The sequence below is a fragment of the Taudactylus pleione genome, unplaced genomic scaffold (assembly GCF_031769625.1).
Source record: "Taudactylus pleione unplaced genomic scaffold, aTauple2 ptg000198l, whole genome shotgun sequence".
Lineage (NCBI taxonomy): Eukaryota > Metazoa > Chordata > Amphibia > Anura > Myobatrachidae > Taudactylus > Taudactylus pleione.
This window is the reverse complement of record NW_028284600.1, coordinates 13,124,205-13,146,786: the sequence shown is the minus strand read 5'-3', so window position 1 is coordinate 13,146,786 and position 22,582 is coordinate 13,124,205. Positions and strand designations below refer to the sequence as shown.

The window sequence follows — 22,582 nt, the reverse complement described above, 5'->3', positions numbered from 1 at the left end:
GGGATGCAATGTCAGATTCTTATCCCAAGCCTGAAACTCTTCCACAAAGGAGCTGGGACATGTGAAAGATTTTTGCAAGGACATATTCATCAGCTTCTGTAAGATATGAGGCAAGATCTATAAACAAGCCATCTCCTCCTCACCAGCTGCTGAAGGTTCTTGACCAGCCAGACTTGGAGGCTTCGTTAGCTATAACAGGAGGACACCAAATGAACTGGGAATTAGACATCTGCTAAACAAGTGGATCAAGGGAGGTAGCCCTGGACCCGGTCCAGGCTAGTTCCAACACCACGGATGCAGTACTCCCTGGCAAAGCCTACCAGGTCTCCTGATTGGCAGGCTGTACAAATGGGATAACACCAGTAGGTACAACTAAACTATTTAGTATGGCAGTGGGATAAGGTAATTCCCTCGATAGGGGGATGGGTATGGGATCCCGGAGGTCAAAATCCTGACACCGGTATCCCCACCAGATTACAATCCCGACTCCTACAGGTAAGTATGCGTAACCCTCCCCGCAGCCTTAACCTAACCTTTCCCTTAGTGCCTACACCTAATCCTCCCTTCCCGCAGCCTAAACCTAACCCTCCACCTAGTGCCTAACCCTCCCCCTAACCCCAGTACTTACCTTCGGGTTCCCTGTGGTCAGGATGCCGGCGCCGGTATTATAAGTGTTGAGATTCCGGCGTTGCATTCTGAACACCAGAATCCCAGTGGTCGGGATTATGACCGCATTACCTCGATAGGAGTAGCCCTCCCAGCCTTTGCCAGCTTTTCTGTCATGTATGAGGAGAACAATCAGCCACCGGACAATAACAATACCCAATTGGATAAATTAAATTAACCTGCAAGACAGCCCATAGAGTAAACTAACCACACACAAAAACTACCCCAAAACCTGGTACCTCACAGCAGGCTGAGAAGGTCGGAACCACATTTCCCCAGAACCCAGTCCAAACATGATAGCCATCCCTAAAGGCTACTTTAATCCTTAGCGGGGTCTTGCTGCGAATAGACACAGATCCATGGTCACCACGACTAAGCAAGAAAAAGCTCTCCCAGAATGTGGGAGAGGATTTATCTACTAGGCAGGTACAGTGTGTGTCCCCTCATGCATTATTGCTGTAGTCGCTCCAAATAGCCCTGCTCGGCGCACCAGATCCCGTGCGACTCAGCTTGTGCCGAGCATCTTTTTCGCTCTAATATGCATCTTGGTCGCAATGCAACAAAAACCTACTTAATGAGACTGCGCTGATTTTCTATGCAACACTTGTGAGAATGAGTTTGAATCTGTATATGAAGTGCTACCAGGCAGCGCCTGCAGATTTTTTTTTCACACCAAGTTCTGTTCTTTATCTGCGACTTTGTGCATATTTAAAACTCGGGACCCCATTTATTAACGAACCTAAATACCAGCGGCATATTTCGTTTAGTATCCTAGTGATACAAACAAGTATGCCACCGGTATTAATAATTACTTACCTCGCCGGTGAGGTCCAGTGACCTCGTCCTCGGCGTGGTCCTCACCTGATGGCAGACTATCGCTGCCAACTACGGACTTCTATGTCATGCACATGGTTGGTTTGCACATGTGCATGACTGTTTAACCCAGTGGGGACCTGGCAGTGTCTGGAAGGCTTCGCTGCAGCCTGAAAGGAGATTGCTAAAGGAGCTATGTATCGTTGTTAAATGGGGCCCTAATTTCTGTACAGTTAAAGTCGCAGCCTTATGTTTCTGGTAGAGATTGGGTGGTATTTTGCTGCGTCTCCAGTGCGAATAACATATAGATATGCTACATTGCTCAGTACTGCTCACTCATTTCGCATGGCATATTGAGTGTATGAGGACACATCTGTAAGTGAACCTGCTCTGCCAGTAGAACCAGCACCAGACTTGGGAGCCCCGATCCGGAGGTACCAATATGGCACCACTAGCTATCGGCTGCTTGTCATTTCTGACTGCATTAGCGGTCCCGTTATCACAAAGAACAAAATAAAGATCTAAACTAAAGCTTCATGTGCAGCACCAAAGGAAAGTCTCTACACTTAGGGGGGAGTTAAGTTTTACTTTACCAGGTGTAAAAAAGGGTGGTAGCCTCGAGCTTTAATTATTATTACCAGTTATTTATATAGCGCACACATATTCCGCAGCGCTTTACAGAGAGTCCATTCACATTATTCCCTGCCCCAGTGGAGCTTACAATCTATGTTCCCTACCACATGCACACACATACACACTAGGGTTAATTTGTTGGGAGCCAATTAAACTACCAGTATATTTTTGGAGTGTGGGAGGAAACCGGAGTACCCGGAGGAAACCCACGCTAACACAGGGAGAATATACAAACTCCACACAGTTAGGGCCGTAGTGGGAATCGAACCCACGACCTCAGTGCTGTGAGGCAGTAATGCTAACCATTACACCATCTGTGCTGCCCCTTATGCCCAGCTCTATTCAATTAGAGCCCCTTTTCTTGCCCGGTAAATTATTTGTTAATAGGCATTAACACACAGGATCGGGTGTGGCACCTGAAAATAGGCTATTTATTAGGGATTTATTTTCTTTCCGGAAAAAAAAAAAATCCCTGTTAACAGCTGTCTTCGGGGCTAATTAAATAGTCCCGGGGGGGAACAACTAGCCTTATGGTAAGTTACTGCGGCTAATTGAATTCTTCCCCCTTCGAAGAGCTTCCATTAAAATAAAGTGCTTACGACAGGCAAGGACTATAGGATTAAGGAGCGATGGACAAGTCTTTAGAGTTAAAGTGCCCGCACTCTTCCAGCACGGCCATAACCCAAAGTATTCCCAGTGTCTCCCCAATAGGCAGAAGAAAATGTTTCTGATCTGATGAGCCTAATGGACTGTTTCTTTTATGCAGACAATTCTTGACTTAGAGACGCAGAAGGTGAAAAATGGTCAGGATCTGGCCAGCCAAGGCGAAGTTATGTGGAATTGTACAGATGTGCTGAATGCTAAATATAATTCCCAGGCGTTAGCTGTAGACACGGCAGCCGGAAAACTGGAAAAAATGTCCAAAGATATTCGGGAACAGCTGCCGGTAGTTCCAGGTCGCAAAGTTGAATCTAAGGCCAGAGTACAACATGGCGTCCAGGTATTCACAGCTGTCTGTGTGACCGCTATTCATCTGTCATTACGTTCAGAGGATTTGTGGCCAGCTGGAGTAATCTTGTCTGGACTAGTTCTTATCTGTGTATACAGCACCAATCTATTCCTCAGAACCATACAGTAGTGATAAAAGCAAATGTGCATTAATAGTAAGGCCGGCAATTTGGCGCTTCTAATTGCCGCCGATGGGGCTATCCAATTAGCCCCACAAGCTGCCGCATACCGGGGATAGTTTAGGCAGGTGAAACAAAATCCCCGAAATCCTCCCATGTATGTGTCCGCGATGGTGAAAACACAGGTTTCACGGACCCTTTGTTTTATCACGAAAACGGGACATTTTACTCTCTGAAAAAACAGGCTTTAATTGGATTGCCCGATAATAACCATCGGATAAAAAAGATTTCCGTGATAAAAATGTTCGTGGCTAATAGGATACTGGCCTAATACAGGAACATTAAAGGGGAGATGTTCTGAGCCTAGGAAAGCGATAAAATGGAGAGAGATAAGGTACCAGCCAATCAGCTCCTAACTGTCCGTTTACAGGCTGTTTGAAAAAATGGCATTTAGGAGCTGATTGGTAATTTATCACTCTCCAAGGCTTAGTACATATCCCCCTAAAAGAGAGTGGTACAGTCGCCCCATGCATACACTTTACCAAATGTCCAGTGCTCATGAACCTTGTACCCAACCAGCTTCTGTTAAAATGCAAAAATAGAGATTTTATTAATGTCCTTTAAAGATGTTCATTTTTGTGTCCATTATTTTTTCTTTGGGAACCACAAATGAACTTTTACAGTATTACCCAGAAATACTATTACATACATTGGTGGAGCGAGAGTAAAGGATTACAAGCCTGCACGTTTCAAATGGGATTTTCCGATACTTTTAGTGACAATAGGAGTCCCCATGCCCTAAATACTCCATAATAAACAAACAAAAAACAGTGCAAAGATGGAATATACCAGGTGTAGGCAACCTGTGGCACTCCAGCTGGTGTGGAACTAAACACCCCAGCATGCCCTGCCACAGTGTTATTATGCTCTAACAGCAAAACTGTGGCAGGATATGCTAGGATGTGTAGTTCCCCAGCAGGAGGAGTAGCACAGGTTGCTGAGCCCTGGAATATATCCTTATCTAAATATGTGTATAAAAATTAAATGTACAAGTGGACAGAGCAATCAGCAATTATATTTTCTGCTAATATTGAAGTAAAAGTTTATGAATTCGCCAGAGTAAATTCTATATATTTTTTGTCATAAGTTCCTAATTTTTGTGTAATTAGTAGCTGAAGATATGGGCACTGAAGTTGAAAACATGTTCTATTAATAATAAACTAATGCAGATAAAACATGATGTGCTAAAAGATGTGGTGTATAACATGCTCTGTATTGCACACGTTATCCTGTATTGGAGTGTCCTAACTCAGACAGACATTGGTAGTGAGAGTGGCGTTCCAAAATATTGAAATGCTGATCCAATCGAGAACCTTATCTTTCACAATGTACGACCATGGCCAAAAGTTCTGAGAATGACACAAGTATTGGTTTTCACAAAGTTTGCTGCTTCAGTGTTTTTAGACCTTTTTGTCAGATGTTACTATGGTATACTGAAGTAAAATTACGAGCATTTCATAAGTGTCAAAGGCTTTTATTGACAATTACATTAAGTTTATGCAAAGAGTCAATATTTGCACAGTTGACCCTTCTTTTTCAAGACCTCTGCAATTCGCCCTGGCATGCTGTCAATCAACTTCTGGGCCACATACTGACTGATGGCCGCCCATTCTTGCCTAATCAATGCTCGGAGTTTGTCAGAATTTGTGGGTTTTTGTCTGGCCACCCACCTCTTGAGTTCTCAATGGGATTAAGGTCTGGGGAGTTTCCTGGCCATGGACCCAAAATTTCGATGTTTTGTTCCCCGAGCCACTTAGTTATCACTTTTGCCTTATGGCAAGGTGCTCCATCATGCTGGAAAAGGCATTTATTTGTCACCAAACTGTTCTTGGATGGTTGGGAGAAATTGCTCTTGGAGGATGTTTTGGTACCATTCTTGATTCATGGCTGGGCAACCCCACACATGAATGGTCTCAGGATGCTTCAGTATACCATAGTAACATAAAAGGGTCTAAAATCACTGCAGCAGCAAACTTTGTGAAAACCAATACTTGTCATTCTCAAACCTTTTGGCCATGGCTGTACAGAGCAAAGTGATAGTTAAGTACTGTACATTATTTCCATGTTCTCATGCGGTAGACCGCAAGGACTTCCTGTGTATGGTCGCCATCTGTTGACAAAATTAGTGCCGACACGTGTCATCAATGTATTGGGCAGACTTTCCCAAGGGGTTTGTAGAGTCCTTTTTCTTTTCTAAAAATGTACATTTAAAAACTTAATAACCTTAACAAGCATGCTTTCAGTTGTATGTGTCATTTTTGTTTTCAAAACTCTCTCACACCAATAAAATTGTGATTGTGGATTTACACCAGACATAAATACATACTCATTTATTTTTTAAAAGTAGATTTGTCAGAACTTTTAAATGTTTATAAGATACTGTATAGCTGAAAATCCAAAGCGGCCTCTAGTTTATCCCGCTCAGCCTGCCTAGGAAAGGAATTACGTGGTTACTGGCAGTTGCCCCAATCGGTACTGAAGACAATTGGGAAGGGTGGGTGATTTTTATGTCAGCCAAGACTCCTTCTTTTGCAGAACTGAGATGAGATTGGTACTAGCTGGCTCACATTGTTATGGATGTGCTCTATTAGAGAGTAACTCATTTTCTTTTCTTGCATAGCAGACCATAATTTAGACACATCCTAGTTTTATGTTATGAAATAGCTAGTAACTAACAATTAAGAAATTTTAGCTGCGTTATATTAAGTTTTATCTTTCGTACATACTGTAGAAAGAAAGCTGGTAATAACATTCATAAATATGTCAAAGGTTCAGGGGTTGATCAGGAACAAACATGTTGATGAATCTGGTAAGCAATTTTCCTGTGTACACCACGCTGCTTGGTGTGTTTAAAAGAGCAGTTGATTGTTGTTTTCTTTTCACAAATGACTCCTGCAAGCTACGTATTTTACCTTTTTATGCAGTCCCCTTGGTAGTACATGGCTCATTCCTCTAGATGGCAATATTTCCCTATCTCCGTTTCAAGAGAGAAATGCTTAAGCAGGCCCCAAAATTAGAGAGTCAGAGAATATATACAACCAATTTCGCCTACCGTAGGGCAAACATTCAGTGCAGACGTATTTCATAACACACGTGCACGCGTGATTGCAGATCGGTACTCGCACAGTGAGTTTCTAAATTTCCTCTGGTGTCTGGTAATGCGACTATAAAAAATAAGCAGGATGGTTTTTATGGTCTTGTTTTATAGAATTAGATTTGTATTGAAGGTCGAGTTTATATATTCATATCCAAACTGGCGTTTCAGAGAATAAAAAAAAAAATACTTTCATCAGGGCATATATAGTGAATGAAGGTAGAAACAGTTCTCTTAATTGACTTTTCTTTTTTTTTTTTTGGTCAGCATTTAGTGAGCACACACCATTTTAAAAACAATTGAAATAGTTAGTAAATGACAAATGGATGAAGCCAGGAAAGATACAGCGTGAATTACCAGTCATGATTGATATGTGTTTTTCTTAAAGGATCCTCAGAAAGAAGCTACAAGTAATGCCTGTGTCCTGGAGGCTCAGTTAAAAGATGTGAGTACCTGTATTTCATTCATTGAAGCACAAGTCCTTTTATATCTGTCGGTTACGAGCACATTATGATCATCCCACAGAGTTGATTATAGGTTGATTTGTTAAACTTATTAGCACTTAACAGTAGTTTGCCTAACACTTGTAGCTCTATATCTGCTTTCTGAAGTCTAATAAGATTCCTTTTGTCTACCTGCAGTTACTGTACCTTTTTTTGCTCACTGATGCTGCTTGCATATTCCAGCTACTTTATCTGTTTTTCTCAGTATATGTTTCTATGTATATTGAAGTTTTTAAAAATTGGAAGTGGCTATAGCAGCCTTTCACTGGCAGGACAATTACTTTACCTTGCAGAGCCTCCAAAGAATAACTAAACAGGATACAAAGATGTAGAAATATAATTTCCCCCCTTGCTGCATGTGCTCCTATGCCCCATTACTTATTACCTTATATACCAGCTGTGGGATCTAGGGGGGTGTCACAAAGCATGCAGCTGGTCGGCATCACTGATTGGCTGTGAGCAGTTGGTGCGTGATCTCAGGGACATCCTGATCCTGTGCTCGCTGCTTGTTATGAGATGTACGAATAGTTGGGTGAGGGCGGATATGAATTATGAGAGAGGAGTTACAGGGTATGAGAAATGAATTACTACCAAAATGTAATCCTACCTGACATAAGAGGCCCTGACTTTGTGTAATGCCTTTTTTCCTAATCAATGAGTAAGCTATGTTTTCTACTGTACTTGGTCATTTATAAGAGCCACCTGGCTGGTATCATTTGTGCCCTTGTTTAATGATATTTGGATAGATTATATCAGCTCTGTTTGCTTTAATAGCCCTATTATGGAGTATTGTCCCAGTTCCCATTAGTCAGCAGCCCACACTTGTCCATCCTTTGCTGGCTATTATGGGTACACAAAGCCGATGTTCTGTACAAACATTAAGTGTCAACATTTAACAGCACAAAGAGATTGTTATTGGTGATCATGTGTCCTGAGATGTCAGGGTTCACCACAACACTGCATATAACCCTACACCCGCCTACTATAACCCAACTATTCTGTCTGCATCTGGTGATTAGATGACCCTCAGTCCCTTGTTTTCCTGACTGCCAATGTCCATTTCTTCAGGTGATAGGTAGCCACACCCTTGTGTTCTTTGCCACTCTGATCCCACCCCTCGCCCTCCAAAAACATCAGCACTGTATCAGTAAAAGCTGGAAGCTGGTAAAGCTCTGGTGCACCTTGGAATAGGCCACCCCTCCTAGCCCATCACCATTGTGACTGGGATTTGCTGATCCCTGGGATTTACCATTTTTTCATATTCCAGTCCCCTCCATTACCCACACATCCAAATGTATGTAGAGCACCCACCCCTGTTGTAAATATCTGCTAGCAGTGGTAATGTCCTTTTGGGTTGCGGTTGAACTCTTCGATCATGCACTTGCTATAACCATGATTATATTTTCCTTCCTCCGGTCAGGCTCTGGAGAAGAACCAGCAGTGGTTGGTGTATGACCAGCAACGTGAGGCTTATGTGCAGGGATTAATGGCTCGCATTTTTGATCTGGAGAAGCAAGTTGCCAATGCAAAACAAAACGAAGAACAAGCAAAGGACAGTAACTCTGATGGTATGGTTTATAGTTTTCTGGGCAAATTGTACTGCTCTCATTTTAAAGAGACACACTAATTTAATTACTGCAGCAAAGTTTGGTTGCCATTGCAGCTAGAAAATACATGCTTGAAACCTTAAGAGTGGGGCGGGTTATTATTGGTGCTGTGGAGTGTAGTCCACACTCTCACCTATCTACAAGAAGACACATACTCTGCCAGGGATTCCCTGCGTCTCAGCTGCAGGCATTGCATGCTCTAGGTATAGGCACTACTGATCATAGCAAATTAAAAAGGATGGCCCGGGGAGCCACTTTGTCCACGGCCCCTCAAGCAAATCAACGGTCCTGATGTAAGCACAGGTTGCTTCAATTTGTATAGTTGCAAGCATTTTCCGCATAGATGTATATTAATAGTCCATCATTCCTATCCTTGTGGCAGAACGTTACATGCAGTCTCTGTGCATGTTCAGTGTGGAGAGATTTGCAGTGGATTGGACCTAATGTATGGTCTCATGTGAACACCGCTTCCTGTAAGACGTACAACACCCTGCTGGATAAAAGAGCTAAAGATAACTGGAGTCGTTGTGGACAACATGAAACATTGTTAAATTCCGTAGAAAGTTTAATGTTAATACAAATACAATGTATTCTTCCCACTGTGTACATACACAATAGCCATAGATAAATTATGTGTTTAATGTACATAGATCAAATGCCTCTGAAGTTTATTTTAGACTTAGGCATTAAGACTGAACTTGGGTTCACCCTCACAAAATTAACCCTGCCATATATTTATTGTATTACATAATTGGTCATTTCAGCTAAAGAAGAAGAGAGACAAAAATATTACGATCGGCTTCTACTCACGGCCAAAAAAGATCTAGAAGGAGAAAGGCAAATCACAGGCCAGCTAAACTCTGAGCTTTCTGACCTGAGAATGAAATACGAGGATAAGAAGAGAGAGGCTGGAGATTTGTCCACAGCCCTAAAATCCCTGCGGGAAACGGAACGACAGAGGCGAGAGGATGACAGGCGGCTTTATAAGGAAAAGATGCAGATACTGAAGAATGAACTTGCTGTTTATCGAGAGAAGTTTGAAGAGGAAAAGATGAAAAACTCTGAACTTTTTAATCAGGTACAGACTCCGCAGTTCCATTCTAGCACGTTTGAGGACACTACTGTAGCTAAGCCAAATGATAAATGTCTGCTCAATGATCCGGATTTTATTTTGAATTTATCACCCAAACGCTATTGTCCGTATATTGACAGCGGCAGTGTTTGAGGAAGGATCTGGTTTCTCACCTATTAAGCCAATGTTTCTAAATGTTTGATTTAAAAGCCATACCAGACAGATGTGTCCTTATACACTATTGCTGCAGCCCTCCTTGGCGCGCCAGGTCACGTGTTCCTAGGCTTGTGCCGGGCATCTATTTCACACCTTTTTTGGCCAAAAATACGTCTGTCTCAAAAGGATGCAGCAAACAACTTCACAAGACTGCACTGATTAATTTGGTATGTGACACTTGTATATCTGTGTGCCTACTGAGTCTATCGGTATATGAAGTGCTACAATGCTGCGCCTTTTTTCCACGCCAAGTTCTGTTGGATTAGTAGGCTGATTCGGTCACACACAGATATACAAGTCACATATCAAATGAATCAGGGCAGTCTTGTGAAGCGGATTGACACATTGTTTGCGAATAGGATGCATTTCTGGCCGAAAATGACAAAAAAAAAAGTCACTGAGTCGCATGGGTTCTGTCGGCTCACTCGTGCCAAACATCTCGTGCCGCATGGCATGTTGAGGCTAGGTGTATTTGGATTTATCTGTATCAGCACACCATGGCTTTTTTTTTTTTTTTGAAATCATAGTCACCATTACATTTATGAGATACTGTTTACAATTTTTCCGATACATTTTGGTAAAAAAAAATGATCAGAGACTACAGTATTGCACACCCAGCTGACATGTCTGTTCAGTCGTCTTACTCCCTTGCTCACTATGATACAGCTTGGTCAGCAGTCCCAGCTACTATTTTATATTTCGTAGAGCAACATTTAAAACAATTTTTTTTCCCAAATATTAAGACAATAAAACATCTCATCAATTGGGTTTTGAAGTTGGTGGTATTTCGACTTGTCTTCAGCCCCTATAACTGGACTGAAATCTTCTTTTTTTTTTTTGTTATTTATTTATTTTTTATTTTAGGTTGAGTTGATTCAGAAATCAATATTGAGACAGAAGGAGGACCAAAAGAGGGTTGCTGCATTGGAAGAGCAGGTACAAATCCAGAACGGTTTCACATCTTATATAGAATATGTTCAGTGTATGTCATGTTGGCCATCCTTTATTTAGAAGAAATTGGTCACAATATAAACAATAGTAGACAAACGGTACGTACACACGTTATCGTTCAGTCATTCACTATATCGTCCATTTTTTACACCAAAACGATGAACGACAACGCGCATTCCCGCGGGTCTTTCGTCATTGTCGTTCATCGGGTAAACGTGCAGGCCAACCTGACAATATTGGAGATGTTGGGGAATGAGGGAGAGAGCCGGGCGCTGAACGATATCATTAATTATATCGTTCAGCGGGTGTGCTCAATGTCATGAACGACATTGAGCACACCCTGCCAGGGACACGCTAGACGATATTGCTCAGGGAGCATATCGTCTAGTGTGTATGCCCCAAAAGAGGGTACTCAAGTCAGTGAAGTAGTATGGGGGTATGTAAGCCAATCCTGGGATCGGGATTTAGGGCAGAAATGTCAGGATTTCAATCTCTGGATTGGTGCCTCCAATCCTGGGATTTTAGGGATTAAACTGCGCGGATGGTCTTCAGCCCGGGGGCAGCACTGAGCACTAGTTCTGTCAGCTCAGACGCTGCCCCCAGGCCTCCTGTGTGTGACATCATAAAGGTCACGCTGTGCAGCTGCACACCAGCCCACCCCCATATACGCCCGCACTGGAGTCTGTGTGCGGCCAACATTGATTAACTCAATCCTGGGTATTCCAGGATTGAGACTTTTTTTTCAATCACGAATCCTGGGATTAAAATAATAAACCAGGTTGGCCTCCCAAGAGCAATTTGGGTTTTCAGAACAATGCACCATTTACTTGTTACTCTTTGTGTTTTTAATTCTTTTAAGTTTATCGTGTTTAAAGATCCTAGCTTCTCATAGACTATTTATGAGATTTTTTTTTCTTCCATTACCAGATCCAAAGGTGCACATCCGACTTAGAAAACGAGAAGATTGACAGACACAGCGTTCAACATCAACTCTATAAAGTACTGAAAGAGCTGCGCAAGACTCGAGAACAGATAACAAAGCTGGAGCCAGTGGTAAGTCCAGAATTCTTACCAGAGACCGTTACAGAGAAATGTTAGTTGGATGAGATATCGGACACCACAAAATGGGATTACCTACCCTTTTAAAGTAGACCACTTACTCTCTGTTAAATACAATCTCCCACATAGGGGTGAACTTACTAAGCCTCAGCTTGTAAAAGCCGCTGTTTCTCCGTGTGTATAAGCAGGAAATATAAATCGGTGACACTCTGAAAAACGCGCCATGTTTTACTTTGAATAATATTGCCATTTTACATTTGCTGCCAATAATCCACCTTCCAAAAAAGTAACAGGATTGTATAATGGTGGTTTTTACAAAAATAAAATCTGCACTCGAAATAAGTATGCATTTTTTTTTTTTTTTTAATTTTTGCTGTCTAGATTTTAAATTCTTCCTTTGTGTAAAAAATATTGTAGCCCAACAAGGCTGACCATTTTGAAAACTAGACAACCTACTGCATTAAATGAGGGATCGCTTACTTTGACACAAGATGGGGGAGACATGGGCTTTATAGCTCTCTATACCCCCACCCCCCATCCGTCTTTGCACTGTTATTGTCTGGTAATCACTAGACTATAACTACTAAGGGGGCACCTCGCTTGAAAGCGGATTCTCCCTTCTTCCAAGACAGGGTGCCCCAATGTATGTGTGGACCAGCAGAGGGAAGTTAGAACACAATGTGCTCTTATCCTATCTATGGAAAGCAATTTTTTCCATAGTGCGGGGTGATATTGTCTGGTGACCACCAGACAATAGCTACTAATGGGCCACGTAATTTGAAAGTAGCTACTCTCCTCTCTCATTGGTGTCCAATCATTTGCATGTGTTATGGGTGTGTGAGGTCACGTAGCGCCCCTCCTATATACGAAAATGTAAGTTTTCTGTAGCATGGGGTAACAAGTGTACACAAGGCAATAATTACTAAGAGGCCACAACATTTGAAAGTGGGGGGAGTCCCCTCTTCTAAAATTGATGCCCCTTAATTAAACCATTGCTGCGGATAACTTGGAAGTATCACTTTAAATAGGTGATCTGAGCGATGAAGTACTGCAAACTGCTGAAAATTAATTTATACTTTAATGCATAAATTTATTTTTTTACAATATTTTTCTGAAAATGCCTTGGGTTGGTTGAAATGTAGATTACAACAGTCATTCTTCCATAGATCCAGTTATTCTTCCACAAAAGAATAATCTCTCTGGAGTCATGAAAAATGGTGGAAGTCTTTTGCAATCCAACTCCCTCGTTGTTCAGGCCATCACTGAGAAGAGGCCCTGTTGGTGTATCAGTGTTACCCCACAGCTTACCTACTGAGCTGAGCAGTGGCCGGCATGGTATGCTAATGTAACCCCACAGCTTACCTACTGAGCTGAGCAGTGGCCGGCATGGTATGCTAATGTTACCCCAGCAACCCTTCGCTCAGAAGCTGTGCAAGACAAGTGGAGTTTATGCAGGAGACTATGGTCACCAGGGGTAGTCAAAGAAAGGTTTAAGCAGCCTTCTTACAAGGATGGGGTTCTTTTGTTTAAAAAATATTTCTCCTTCATCCTCTAGGGGACACTGGAGTTACAAAACTGGGGTATAGACGTGGGTCGAGAGAGCCTGGCACTTTAAAAAATTCTAAAGATGTGACTGGCTCCTCCCCCTCTGTGCCCCATCAGCCCCAGTTTTAAAAATGTTCCCGAGACAAGCCAGAGCACTGTGGGCTGTCTCCAGCTCTTTTGATATATTTTTTTATTATTTTAAGCCTTTTTTTGGTGACGACAGGCAGGCTGCTTTCTGCGACAGCCTGCCTGCTTCGTGGGAGCCGCTTGGGAGGGCACCGCCACGGCTACTGCTGCCAGTGTCCGGTGCCCTGTTAAGGAATTATTTGAGACCTCAGTCTGTGAGCCCGTCACGGCAGAAGCTTTGAGCTGGTGCCGGTCCTCACTCTACTGCAGCCCAGCACCCCAGCTGCAGCAGACACCGCTCCTGATTAACAGGAGCGGTGTTAAGTCTGGGCTCTCCTCCCGCTAGCAGGGCAGGAGAGCTAGTGGCTTTCACAGCGCGGTTCTCCACGTCCATCACACCCCCTGCTGCTTCCCACAGGCAAGTACTGTTGAAGGTGGGGAGCGTGTTAGCGCCAATAGCCCTATAACGGGCAGCTCTTGCAGCACGGTAATCCTGTAACTGGGTCTCCATCAGTGTAATCTCCCTGCTTCTCCCCACGGTACAGGAAAAAGGCCGGTGGGAAGAAGTATAGCGCAGCATAGCCTCCATATATTCCGGCCGGGGACCCGCGACGGAGGGTGCGGAGCTTAAGCATATATACTGAACTGAACGGCGCCATTTTACAGAGGATTGATGCTGGTGCTGCAGGCTCTGCTGGGTTGCCGCGGTCGTGGGTGAGCTAATCCAGAAGTTATGTTTGTTAGCCCCCTTAAGGCGGGAGCTTGTCTGTGGCCTGCTCCTCTCCTTCTATCCCTTTCTCCCTTCCATTCTGTCCTGTCCTTCAGACGTTTGTGTGTGTTTGTGTGTGTGTGTGTCTGACTGTATTGGAATATGACGGCAAGAGAGAAAACCTCACAAAAGATATTTGCTTGCTCTAAATGCAAGAAGAAATTCACAGCTGTACGTTCAGAGAGTAATTCACTATGTGATACAGAACAGTCTATTGCTCCACAGGATGTGCATATGCTTCCATCCTGGATGCAATATTTTACTGTGGCTATGGCGGATCCAACTTCTGAGTTAGCTGCCTCCAGAAGAGAAAGGGAAGCTGCTCGGGTTGGTCCCAGTACTTCCCAACCAATGAATGGGCACAAGGTTTATCTCGTTCGTATGACCGTTTAATGCATATGAGTTCTTTTTCCAGACCATCGAATGTCTGCGTCAACTGGCAGCCCTGAAAATGAACTTTACCAGCGGTTCTCCAATCGGAGGAAGAATCTAATGGAAATGATTCTTCACAGGAAGCGGAAGGTGAGAAACTGTAGGACTCGGCTGTGGAAGTCTTCTCTTACTAACCAGAACCATCGTTGCAAGGGGTGGAGGCTTTGATGCACGCAGTTCGTGAGGTACTTCAGGAGTCGGATACAGATGTGCAGGAATCGGTGAATGCGGACCTGTTTGGTAAGAAAACGAAATCCACTGTTACCTTTCCAGTTTCCCTGAAATTGGACGAACAGATGGCGGCTGCCTGGAAACATCCAGATCGGATGTTTCAATTTCCACGCTGTTTTCTGTTTCTGTATCTTTTTCCCCTAGATAAACGGAGTAGATGGGAAACTCCGCCGCAGGTGGACTCTTCAGTCTCTCTCCTTTCTAAGATTACCCTCCCAGTACCAGGCGCTATGACCTTGAAGGACGGATCAGATCGCAAGATAGATGTCGCGCTCAAGACCATCTACTTGGCTGCAGGGACTCTAGTTAGACCGGCCCTTGTTTTCTCCCGGGTCAACAAGGAGGTGGAAAAGTGGGCTGAGCAACTTGTGGAAGGTCTGTGAACTAATGCGCCTAGATCGGAGCTTTATCACCCTAGCGGAGCATATACAGGAATCTGCTGTATACCTGGGAGAAGCTTCGCATTATATTGGACAGGTAGGCTCTACTATCTCGGCCTCTGATGTGGTGGCTCGTCGAGCCCTGTGGTTGCGCTCCTGGCAGGCGGATGCGAAATCCAAGTGTGCGGTTGAAGGGCTTCCATTTACGGGTGATATTCTATTTGGTCCCGAATTAGACAAATGGATCTCTCTAGCCACGGGTGGTAAAAGCACTTTTTTGCCTTCTTCAACTCCCTTCCCACGCCGACCCTTTAAAAGGCCTTCCTTTCATTCCTCCGCTAAATTCCAGGGCAGACCCAGGGGTGCTTCGTCTGCTACCAGGGGAGGTCGTGCTAATGGACACCAAGCTACCAGCTCTCGTCGTCCTGAACCCAAACCTGCCAACAAGCCTGTCACATGACGGGCTCCTGTCTCACCTCGGGGACTCCAAGGTGGGTGCTCGGCTTCTGGGGTTTGCAGAGGTCTGGGCCAAGGCGTCTTCGGATTCCTGGGTTCGCAGTTTGGTCAGTCAAGGCTACAAGATCGACTTTGCTTTTCCTCCTCCGGTTTGTTTTTTTACCACAGGTCGTCCTGTCAACCCGAAGAAACGTTTGGTCCTTCAGCAGGCAATCAACAGGCTTTTGGCTTCAGAGGTCCTGGTTCCAGTTCCAACTGTTCAAAGGAACCATGGGTTCTTCTCAAATGTTTTCATAGTTTCCAAGCCAGATGGTTCGGTCCGTCCCATCTAAAATCCTTAAACCTTTATCTTTATTATCACAGATTCAAGATGGAATCCCTCCAGTCAGTGATTACGGGATTGGAAGAGGTGGAATGTCTGATCTTATTGGACATCAAGGATGCGTATCATCACATCCCCATTTGGAAGCTGCATCAAGCATTTCTTCGCTTTGCAATTCTGGATTCCCATTACCAGTTTCAGGACCTGCTGTTTTGGCCTATCATCAGCTCCCAGGGTCTTCACCAACGTGATGGTGGTGATGATTGCCAATCTTCGCTCACAGGGAGTCAACATTGGCCCATATTCCGACGACCTTCTCATCAAAGCATCGTCGAGGGAAAGTCTATTGGAACATGTAGTCTTGACACACCGGTTCCTAATTCAACACGGTTGGATCATCAATTTCCAGAAATCCCTGTTGATACCATCTCAACGGCTTCAGTTTCTGGGGATGATCCTGGATACAGTGTTACTGAAAATTTTCCTTCCTCCGGACAAGGCACAGGCTATCCAGGACTTGGTACGGTTAGTCCTCAAACCCAAACGTATTTCTGTCCACCTTTGCATCAGACTCCTGAGGAAGATGGTGGCGTCATTCGAGGCCATCAAGTTCGGCAGGTTCCACTCCAGGACGTTCCAGTTGGATTTTTTGTCCCAATGGTCCGGATCTCATCTGCAGATGCATCATCTGGTTACCTTCTCTCCACAATCTCTGGTCTCCCTACTTTGGTGGCTCCAGACGGATCACCTACTGGCAGGATGTCGATTCGGCATTTGGAACTGGTTCCTGCTGACCACGGATGCCAGTCTCCGCGGTTGGGGGGCAGTGACCTTGAACAACTAGTTCCAGGGCCGCTGGACACGCAAGAAGTCTCTCCTGACAATCAACGTCCTGGAACTTCGAGCAGTCTCTTGCGCTCTCGTTGCAGCGGCTCCTCTGTTACGGGGGACACCGGTTCGTATCCAGTTGGACATCGCCACAGCGGTGGCATACATCAATCGCCAGGGAGCGACTCGCAGCCACAGGGCCATGCGAGAGTCAAGACACAGTCTCAGGTGGACAGAAAGACACATCCCGGCCATCTGAGCGATCTTCATTCTGAGAGTAGACAATTGGGAAGCAGATTACCTTAGTCAGCAGGATCTTCATCCGGGGGAATGGGCTCTTCATCCCGAAGTCTTTCGGCATCTGGACTTCCGTTGGGACGTTCCTCAGATCTCATGGCCTCCAGGAACAATCGCCATTTACCTCTGTATTGCTCCAGGACAAGAGATCCCAAGGCAGTAGGAGCGGACACTTGGCCTCTACCCTGGCCATACGATATGGTGTATCTGTTTCCTCCTTTCCCTCTAATTCCACGGGTTCTCAAGCGCATCAAACGCGAATCAGTGACTGCCTTTTTGGTGGCTCCAGATTGGCCTCGCCGAGCTTGGCACTCGGATCTTCTCTCCCTCCTGGCGGACGATCCTTGGCCTCGACCCCTTCGCTCAGACCTTCTGCAGCAGGGCCCTTTCGTTCACCCCGATTTACGTCACCTTTGTTTGACGGCGTGGTTGTTGAAACCACCATTTTAAGAAGTCGGGGCATCCTGAGGAAGGTGATTCTGACCATGCTTCGGGCTCGTAAGCCGGAATCCTCAGCGCATTCCCATAGGATTTGGAAATCTTATGTGTCCTGGTGTAAGTTGCGTGGTTCCTCCACTTCCTCTTTCCATTTACCTCGTCTCCTTCTTTTTCTCCAACGAGGCATGGATGCGGGGTTTCTGTTGGGTTCCCTTAAGGTGCAGGTTTCTGCATGATCTGTTTTCTCCAGGGAGTTCTTCGTGTACAAACCTCCCTTTGTTCCACCTACGTCCCCTTGGGATCTTAATCTTGTTCTTTCTTCAGTCCATGCTCTTTGAACCTTTGGCTGACGTTGAATTGAAATACCTTACCTGGAAACTGATTTTGTTGTTGGCACTTGCTTCTGCTAGGAGCTTTTCGGAATAGGGCGCCCTTTCTTGCAGTTCTCCATACTTGGTTTTCATGAAGACCGAGCGGTACTACGTACCTGCCTTCTTACCTAAGGTGGTGTCGACTTTTCACCTAAATCCAACCGTAAGACTGGTGCTCTTTTTGTTCTTTATGATGCGGGCCAAGCGAGGTTGGCCGCATCCAAGCAGACATTAGCAAGATGGATCAGACTGACTGTCAGGCTTATTTGGCTATATCTTTTCCCCCCAGCCCGTTTCCATTACAGCGCATCCTACTCGCTCAGTAGCTGCTACTTGGGCGGTGCGTTGGGGGGGCATCCGCTTCTCAACTTTGTAGAGCGGCTACTTGGTCCTCTCTTCATACCTTTGTCAAGTTTTACAGGTTTGATACCTTTGCGGCCTCAGATGCTAGTTTTGGCCGTAGGGTGTTACAAGTCTCACAGCGCTCTCCCTCCCATGAGGGGGGCTTTGGGACGTCCCCAGTGTTGTAACTCCAGTGTTCCCTAGTGGATGAAGGACAAAACCGGATTTTGGTAGGTACTTACCGGTAAATCTGTTTCTCCGATTCCACGGGGAAACTGGACGCCCTCCCTGTGTTGTTTTCTTCTGCATTCTTTGCTACAGTGTGTTGTGGTTACTGGTGTGACTGCTGTATACTGTGCAGTGTGGTTGGTTCGCAACGGTGCTCATTTATTTTTTAGCTGTTCCTTCTCCTTTTTATGTGTTTCCTCCGTCTTCTCTCGGCTCAGTTTTTTTAACTGGGGCTGATGGGGCATAGAGGGGGAGGAGCCAGTCACATCTTTAGAATTTTTTAAAGTGCCAGGCTCTCTTGACCCACGTCTGTACCCCAGTGTCCCCTGTGGAATCGGAGAAACCGATTTACCGGTAAGTACCAAAGTCTTGTTATATATATTTTATGGCTGTTATAAAGGAAAGTTAAAAGCACACTTTAAAGTTATCAACGTAGCTAAACGACAGGGGACCAGCGCGGCAGTCGTTTAACCAGTTTAATCTCACGCACAAGTGGTCAACGGCACTAAAATATTTAGTTCTACAGCAGCAAAAGAATAATTGTTGTGATGCTGAGACTATCCGAATATACTGACATGGACTCCGGGCCGCTCTGTTTTGTTAGTGGGTAGAGCAGGGGAGTGGAACATTTATAATTGGCTGACATGATTTCTACCTCTTAACAGCTCTTATTTAAGCATTGCACCAATAAACAATATTAGATGCAAGTTTGAAAATAAAAATAATTGTCAGTTCAATCCTGAGTTTTTATTAAAACAAAATGCTGTATGTCAGATATACAGTACATATGGAATTTAGATGGTACTGTACATAGAAAGGAACTCTTCCAGTTCTTGAATTTACTGTTCTTTGTAGGCAGACCCATGATTCAGCAAGTTCTCCAATTCTGTTGTCTCTGAGTCTGTTTGCATACAGATCTTCTGCAATTGTACCTGCTCCAGGGTGGACACCATGACCTTGAAATTAGGAGCCACCCACTTATTATAGAGAGGCAAAGAATCTGTGTGCCGTCTGGGGTCTATACAAGGCTTCCTAAAAAGTTACGTCCCGCGGTATAGCGGCTTATATACAGTACGTCATATTTTCTGCAGGTTTCTTCAAGAATATTGTACTTTTATACGGATGTTAGCAATATGAAAAGCGCACAATTCCCTGATTTCTAAGGTGACTGTCGCTTCGCTTAGACATAGTATCTGTAGAATCCACAAAAAGAAATGAGCTCTGTTCATTGTGAAGTTAGCATTTTTTTTTAGTAAGAATTCCTTAAAATTTTCTGATATGCACATTAATCCATCGCACATTCATCCTGCGTGTTTATAACACTGGAGATTACGCTAAAGCTGTTTCTTTTGCATGTGTAATAGGTTTATTATGAGCTCTTGTTCAGTATGCGGAACAAAGCAAGGTAAAAGAAGACTCATGAAAAAGATTATTATCCTCCAGTGATGATGCATCTTGTTATGGAGAGCTAACAAGACTCCTGTAACCTTGTAAAAGCAGACCCTCCACGCACACACTACATGGCACACAAGTGTTACTCGCAGTATATTTATAATCTAGTGTAAAACTATCCTACAATGCTCAGTCCAGTGGTTCCCAAACTGTGTGCCGTGGCACCCTGGGGTGACTCGGGACACTTGCAGGGGTGCCTCATGTTGGTGCTCAAGCACAAAATAAAATAATTTATGGTCAATGTAATGTAAATATGTGGACATAAGGGAGCTCAACCCTGTCCACCAACGAACCTAAGGATGACAGGTGAGCACAATTTACTTCACTTTCTCAATAACAAACTTTTGCCTTAGGGGTGCCGTGAAAACAATGCTGATACTCTAGGGCACCTTGATTCCAAAAAGTTTGGGAACCACTGGCTCAGTCTACTGTGTGTTGGCGATGAGCAAGTTGAACATTTAATTTTTTACTTTGTTTTTCTTTCACTTCTCTTACGATCAGAAACGTGACCTTTACTACGTGGACACCTCCTGCAACTTTGCATCTGACTTCAATGACAAGCTGAAGGTGCGAGAAGAGCATCCGTCTCCGAGGCACAACAGTCTCTTGGATGAAAGTTTCTTGGAGTGTCCGCGATGCAGAGCTGTGTACCCCACCAGCCAGCATCGGGAGCTCCTCGCGCACATAGACTTCTGCACCAGCTGAAGGAGAAATGCCATGATTACCGCTGTCTAAACAGAAACTGTATCGTTATGTGGAAGGGTCAAGTGAGGTTTTGACTCTGTTACACTCCTTATTCTGTTTTTTTTTTTTTTTTCATCTGTAAAAATTAATCTCAATTTATATTATGTACAATTTTATTTTTTTATTCATTATGCCTGTATGAACAGAAGTCTTACAAAGAGGTAATTAGTTCATGCAGTTTTAAAACGTCCGTTACTGGGCTTGCATTCCTTAGATGTGCCGGAAGCAATGATATTCCTAGTTACTGTATAAGCATTATAATGGATTCTATGACATAACAGGTATATGGACAAAACTACTGACCAGTCATGGTGATCTTTTCTCCTGGGGTTAATCAAACTGACACAGTCCTTTTACAAGATTAGGTTCTGATTCACGTTATGCACTTTCTCACTTGCCTGAAGAACATCGACCTCAAAATATCAGCTTCTAAGAACTAATGTCGCCTGTCGTGCACTGATTTCAGCCTGGCTGCCCTCCTAAATATTATGACTCCTGTTTTTTTATATATAGAACAACTTGAACGCTTTTAGCTAAACTGTTAAAACGATGAACAAATGTTCTGCTTAAATTATAACATTGCACTTTTTTATTTGCTGCATTTGTTTAAAGTACTCTGCTTATGGCCTCTATGGATTTTTTTTTTTTTCAAGCTAAATTTTTGACTCAGGGCCAGTAATATATTTAGAATTAAATATTTGTATATTGTTGGTATGAAAAATGGGAATTTAATAAAGGTTTTTGTTTTTGCGAAGAACAAAGCCTGTGTATGTTGAATATTTTTAAAAATCTGTTTATTATTACAGTGTAATTAGGAAGAAGACAGCGCCAATCAAAGACTTAAAAGTAATGCGGCACACTTTGGCTCTAAATGCTATTGTGTTAATGTATTAAATTAGAGCTAGACCAGGCGGTAGTTTGGCATCTGCTTAAGGTGGCAGTGTAATCAGAGGGGGGCGATTCAGACCCGGACGCTAAGCCGCGATCACTCGCATCCAAAAGGGGCCGGGTATGCAAATTCCACAATCGCACTGTCTGGTGTATGGATGCCCTCTATGTCTTAGAGAGCGACGGTAGAGTGAGCGCCCACACCGGTATAAAGCCGCCCACTTTTCTTTCTTAGCACACGTCATCTCCAGGAAGTGTATGATTAATCAGAACCATCGGAGCTGCACGCAGCCCTTGAGGTAGACTCTACCCCACCGCAAGCACTGCGATCACTGCAGGCTGAAATACGACCAAGTGACGTGTACAATGACACTTCCATACTAATTATGCACACCCTTAAAACTCCGTTTTGACGGCCAGGCACGTCTGCGTTTGCAGCACCTTCCCCTGTTACCACCCACAAACGGAACTATCTGTCACTCAAAGTAGCGCTCAGTCTTTGTGCTACGAGCGCACGAATTCCTGAGCACAGTGAGTGACTCGCGCATATTGACGCATGCTCAGACGGGCGACTATCGGCCATAGCATGGTTCGCGGTTTAGTGTCCGGGTCTGAATCACGCCCATAGTCCCTAGCTATTTTTCTTTTCTCTTTTTTTTTTCCTCTTAAACCAATGGTACTCTTTGTGATCAGAGCTGTTGGAGGAGTCTCCTGCTTCCCTGAGCTATAGATTTTGGTACTTCTGGAACGGCTTTTAGATTTGGGCATTTTGCAAACCTCATGGCGTACCGCTGTTGATTAGTGGTCTTACCAGTCTTCCTAAAGTGGGCCCCACTCTTCCCCCAATAGCTGCACTAACTATTCCACTTCATCAGGACAATTAATTAATGGCAGCTTGGTAGCTTACCTACCTAGGCTGTCTCTTAGCTTCC

General features: G+C 44.1%; 1 protein-coding gene across 2 annotated transcripts in view; it reads left to right on the top strand.

The window, feature by feature from the left end:
- Window positions 1–21,511, top strand: part of CEP55 (centrosomal protein 55) — a 46,153-nt gene extending 24,642 nt beyond the window's left edge. Inside the window, exons 3-9 of one of the 2 annotated variants that reach the window (XM_088476986.1) lie at window positions 2,879–3,112; window positions 6,782–6,838; window positions 8,317–8,464; window positions 9,268–9,581; window positions 10,656–10,727; window positions 11,670–11,795; window positions 20,520–21,511. In XM_088476986.1, the coding sequence (XP_088333112.1) occupies window positions 2,879–3,112; window positions 6,782–6,838; window positions 8,317–8,464; window positions 9,268–9,581; window positions 10,656–10,727; window positions 11,670–11,795; window positions 20,520–20,723 (1,155 nt within the window). In that variant the 3' untranslated portion in view covers window positions 20,724–21,511. The remainder of the gene's footprint in view (window positions 1–2,878; window positions 3,113–6,781; window positions 6,839–8,316; window positions 8,465–9,267; window positions 9,582–10,655; window positions 10,728–11,669; window positions 11,796–20,519) is intronic. The other variant, XM_088476987.1, reaches the window with a different exon arrangement.
- The last annotated feature ends 1,071 nt before the right edge of the window (window positions 21,512–22,582 follow it).